This window comes from Monoraphidium neglectum, assembly GCF_000611645.1.
Source record: "Monoraphidium neglectum strain SAG 48.87 unplaced genomic scaffold scaffold04102, whole genome shotgun sequence".
In the NCBI taxonomy this organism is placed as follows: Eukaryota; Viridiplantae; Chlorophyta; class Chlorophyceae; order Sphaeropleales; family Selenastraceae; genus Monoraphidium; species Monoraphidium neglectum.
Window position 1 is genome coordinate 1 of NW_014009527.1, and position 5,057 is coordinate 5,057.

A 5,057-nucleotide genomic window follows, 5' to 3' on the forward strand; every position below is an offset into this window, starting at 1 on the left:
CTTGGGGGGGGGGGCTGGAGCCAGCGGAGGGCGGGGGCTCTGGGGCAGTGGGATGGTACAATCATGAAGAGTAGGGTGCAGTGGTCAGTAGTTCAGGGGGTGCGTCTAGACCACGACGGCAATCTCAATGCGGGGGCTTTCCGAGGGCCGGCCGCGGGTAGATGCTCGGCAGCAAGCCGTCACGCCGCGTCTCATCCCACATTGAACAGGCGGCGTTTACAGCTTCCCTGGGGCCCTCCCCACCTTCGCCTCGGCTTCGACACTCCATAAAGCTTAACAAGCAGCGCGACGCACTGCTTCGTATGTGCGCGAAACGCTCCTTAAAAACCAGACAAGCCGCGCCCCTGCCCAGAGGAGACCCTCCTGCTGGGGCTGCGTGAGAACAATGATCCCCGCCTAGAAACACGTGCCCGCGCCCACGCCCCCTCACCCCGGGATCCTCCGCAAAGAGCTTCACCGCGCGCCGCATGCCGGCCCTGCCCCCCGCCAGGCTGACGTGGCGGATGCCAGCGACGTCCAGGGCCTGCGGGACGGCGGCGCAAGTTGGGAGTTCATTTTGAAACAGGGTCTGTGAAAAACACGAAGACACAGATGTTTCTTGGCGTGGAAGTTGAGGGGGCGTGTGGGCGGATTTGAAACAGGGGCTGTGGAGAGCGCATAGGCACAGGGATGTCGGGGGGACGTGGACTGGTGTGATTCGGGGGCTGCGAGGAATGCAAAGGAGGGGCTCTGTGGGGACGCCGTTCTCAGCCGCGGGGGCTGGCTGAGGTCTGCCAGTTGATCTTGTGAGTGGGATGAGCACGTCGGTTGCGCGCCGTCTCTCTCTTGCCATCAATCAAAGACATCCGGGGCGCAACTCCGCGCCCCACCTTGCCAGCGAGCGCGAGGGCGTCCGGGAATTGGGAGAAGACCAGGACCTGCGGGAATGAATGGACGTAGAACATATCAGATCAGAGCAGATCAGAGCAGATGCATGCCGTTAGCTGCAGGCCATACGAGAGGCCCGGCAGTGGCAGGATGCGGAAGACGCGCGGTCAGTCGCGGGGCCGTTTGGTGGGGCCGCCGCACGGCAACTGCCTCCGCGCGACGGCGGGAGGGTGCGTGGGGGGCAGGGATTGCGTGGCCGATGAGGGCGTGTGTGTATTCGTTCAAGCTGCCCCACCTTCTCGTCGGGGGCGGTGCGCGCGAGGTAGAGCAGGCGGCGCATCAGGCCCTCCTAGGGCCGCGGGGCGCGGGCAGGGGTGGGGTTTTCCGCGGGTGACAGGTTGGCGGGGTGGGATAAGACACGCAGGTGACGGTGGGAATGAGAACGAGGACTAGGGTGGGATGAGAGTGGGGGTGACGAGGTGAAACACCGCCGGCTGCACGGCCGCGCGCTGGCCGTGCCGCGGCCAGCTCGAAGATCCCAGAGCCCCGAGCGCCCCGTTGGCGCCTTGCTGCATCCCTTGAAGCAGCAGCCACTCGAGTACAACCAAGAACCCTGGAAACTGGGCCTAAAACCTAAAACCTGAACCCCTTCCCCACCAGCTTGGTCATCCACTGCCCCGTAGTCCTCACAGCCCGCAGCCCTGCCCCCTCCGGTGGGTCGACTTCCGGATCGTGGGCGCCCCGGGGGGCTGACGCAGCCACGCGGAAGATCTGCGGTCGTGCGGCGGCCGCAGGGGTGGTGAGAGGGTGCGATGAAGGGGTGCGACCAGATCTCTTGAGCACAGGGAGCCAGATCGCCGGGGAATCTGGCACGCGGGCGCTCACTTAGAGCAAGGGAACCAAGCAGCTTGCGCATAGGTGATGACGACAGCACTCCCACGGAACGGCGTCTCAGCCGCAGCGCTTGAGTGAATGCCCCGGCAACCCAGGCACGCACCTGGGTGGGCAGCACGCGCGCGCGGCAGTAGGGGCACGCCGGCGCCACGGCCAGCGCCGCCTCTGCGCACGCGCTGCAGAAGACGTGGCCGCAGTTGAGGACGATTACTTCTCCCTCCAGCACGCATTTGCAGATGGGGCACTCCGTGTCATCAGCCCCGGCCAATGCAGCCGCCGCCGCAGCGGCCGCCGCGGCCGCCGCACTGCCGCCGCCGCTTGTGCCTGCGGCGTCGGCGGCGGTGTTGATGGCGGCGGCGGCCGGGGCTTCTTCCGCTGCGCCCGCTGTCGCTGCTTCGACAGCCGACGGCCCTGCTGCCGCAGCGCCCGCTGCCGCCGCCGAGTCTGCTGCCGCTGCCGCTGCCGCGCCCGCCGCCGCCGCGGCCCGCGCGATCGCCGCCGCCCCCGCCGCGGCCGCGGCCGAGACCGCCTCTGCCCTACCCCCGTCCTCCTGCCCTTCCTGCCGTTTCTGCTGCTGCCGCTCCTGCTCCTGCCCATGTTGCTGCTCCTGCTCCCGCTGCAGCTGCTGCTGCCGTCGCTGCGCAGGCTCGCCAGCCCCGGCGATTGCCGTGCTGCTGGCTGCTTGGTGCTGCAGAAACCGCTTCCTCGCGGAGAGGTCTGCGCACTTTCCTCTCAAATCCGCCGCCATTTTCTCCAGCTGCGGCCGCGTCCGTCCCTCCTCCAGGGCCAGCACCGCCTGAAGCTGCCCGGCGGCTGCCGCGTCGCACTCGGCGGCTGCCGCCTCCACGTCCGAGGCCGCGACCTTGGGCAGTTGAATGGGTCGGGCAGTTGGTTTGTCAATCACATGCTGTACGAAACGAGGGCAACGGGCTGGCTGCGGTGTGTGTGCAGCAAAGGATGCGGCGCAGGGGCATGCGGACCGCCAAGATCGCGGCGCGCAACCCCTCGCGCTGTTCACCCTCGCAGGAGCGCTCTCAGCCCCCTGCCGACGCACCAACCCCTGCCGCGCAGCTCGGCCGCTCATGTATCACTCGTCTGTGCGGCCAATTTTTTCCGCGATTGCAAACCCGGCAATCGCGTCTCAGGAACCGATTGGCTGACCCCCAATCGCCTCGCACCTCCGCCTGCAGCTCCGCCACGTGCAGGTCCCGCAGCAGCCTCACGCAGTCCACCCGGTGCCGCGCCGCCTCCGCCGCCGCGGCGACGGCCGCCAGGCCGAGCTGGCGCGGGAGCGCCTTCCGAAACAAGGACACACGGGCGCAGAGGGGCTGGGGGTCAGTATTGAGGTCTGGGCGACTTGCAGGGCAAATGGTTTGCAGGGGTTTGGCGAGTGGGCCTGAAACGACCTGTGAAACGTGGCTGGCTGCTCAAAGTATAACGGCGGCCCCCCGCACCTCGTGGCCGGCTGCATCCCGCGCCATCGCCTTGTGGCGCTTTTCGACGGCCCGCAGCAGCCGCCTGAACACCGCCGCCGCGGCCGCCTTGGCCTGGGGGTCCGCCGACGCCGCCGCGGACGCCGCGGCGGCGGCGTCCAGCCGCGACGCCAGGACACGGGCCAGCGGCGGCAGGCGCCGGCCGCCGTCGAGGGCGGCGCCCGGCGGCCCCTCCTGCAATGCGTCCGGTGCCGCGCCGCCCGCGCGGCCGGCGAGCAGCAGGCGCCACATCGCGCGCCGCTCCGGCGGGCAGTCAAGGAACTGCATCCCTGCCGCCGAGGCCGCCGCGTCACCAACTGCATTCCCGACATCCGCGGCGGCTGGCGCGTTGGCGGCTGCGAGGAGTGTATGCAGTGCAGTCTCGCAGGAGCGCGCGTACGCGGAGCCGACGAGCCCCTCCAGGGCGCCGCGCTGCGCGAGGCCCCGCGACTCCCACCCGGCCGTCGCCTCCGACACCTGGGCCAGCGGCGGTGGGGTGGTGCGCGTGGGATCCGCGGGAAACGGGTCGGGGCGGGCGGAGGAGAGGGGGAAGGAGGGGCATGGGAGCGGGCTTGTTGGGTGCAGGTAGCGGGCTGGCGGATTTGTGGTGATACAAAAAAGCATCGTGGCTGCAAGGGTCTTGACCAGATGGCGCAGTGGCGCTGGCCGGCAAATTGGGATCGCTTGACCAAGTTTGACGTGTTTGACTGGACTTGCTGACCCATCCCCGGGAACAACACAGGCACTAAATAGCACCCACGTGGTGGCTCAGCAGCACGATGGGCGCCGCCGCCGCCGCCGCCACGGGCTCGGTGGGGCCGCCGCCCTGGGCGGCCCCCTGTTCCGTCGGTGCCGCGGCTGCCTCCAGCGCCGCCCGCCGATGGTCCGCCTCTGCAGCTTTTGCCGCTGTGAGCACCTCCGCCAGTCCCCCAAGCCACTCCGCGGGGCCGGCAGCGCCTGCGCGGAGGGCGCGACGGCGCGCACATGCGTGCGGCGTTCACGCGGCCGCATGTGCCTTTCTGCTCGCGTGTTCGTTCCAGCATTCAAAGCAGGCCGGCCAAGGTCGCCGCGCGCACGTGCGCGCGGTGCAGCGTCCGTGGGCGCCACCCCGGCCGGCGAGCTTCGATACAAGGCTGTCGCGACTTGACCACGGCCCGGCCCGAACTCTGCTTTCGCATGCAGCGGCGTCCCTTCTCTCCGCTTCCACTCCCACAAAAATGGCATCTCAATGCCAAACTTGAAACCCCCACCCACCGTCTGTGTAATCCAGGGGCACCCCCCACTCCGCCGCCCTGCGCCAGCTCGCCGCGAGGTCAGACTCGCAGGCAGTGATCTGGAGAAAAGAGAGAGGGGCGAAAACGCATGCGCGCAGAAACACCAACGTGTGTTTGGCGCCGCATTCGCTGCAATGCAACCGAGCAAAACCCATCACATGCACAGCCACCCACGATGCCAGGCAGGGAGTTTCGGCGCAAACTTGGACGCGTCCCCAGGCACAGGGGTGCTGCTCTCGCGCCGGCGGCTCAAAAAGGGCCAGCGCCCCCCACCTGCTGCCCGAGCGTCGCCACGCGCGCCGCGGCCTTGGCGGCGGCCGCCTCTGACGGCGCCATGAGGTCGTGGCGGCGCTGCGCCGCCTCAGACTGCATGTTGGCGGCCTCCAGGGGCCTTTTGGGGGATCATGGGGGGTGGGGGTGCATGGAGGGTGAGTCATCATGCGAAGCATGGAAGGATTGGCATGCAGCGTACAGAGGGTTGCCACGAGAAAAGTAGGGTGAGGAGAAGGAGGGTGGGAGGGGGGAGAGGAGAGGACGGGGGCCACAGGGG

At 68.8% G+C, this 5,057-nt stretch overlaps 2 protein-coding genes across 2 annotated transcripts; both read right to left on the minus strand.

Annotated features, from left to right (window-relative positions):
• Window positions 1–124: 124 nt before the first annotated feature.
• Window positions 125–3,485, minus strand: MNEG_13868 (hypothetical protein; the record flags this gene model as incomplete). The annotated part of the gene is made up of 8 exons (XM_014037659.1): window positions 125–136; window positions 431–523; window positions 870–917; window positions 1,163–1,216; window positions 1,525–1,638; window positions 1,865–2,623; window positions 2,940–3,056; window positions 3,216–3,485. 8 exons carry the CDS (start codon window positions 3,483–3,485, stop codon window positions 125–127), a joined length of 1,467 nt encoding a protein of 488 aa, XP_013893113.1.
• A 493-nt stretch (window positions 3,486–3,978) lies between these two features.
• Window positions 3,979–4,879, minus strand: MNEG_13869 (hypothetical protein; the record flags this gene model as incomplete). The annotated part of the gene is made up of 3 exons (XM_014037660.1): window positions 3,979–4,190; window positions 4,488–4,566; window positions 4,781–4,879. The coding sequence occupies 3 exons, from the start codon at window positions 4,877–4,879 to the stop codon at window positions 3,979–3,981; spliced, it is 390 nt and encodes a 129-aa protein (XP_013893114.1).
• Between the last annotated feature and the right edge of the window lie 178 nt (window positions 4,880–5,057).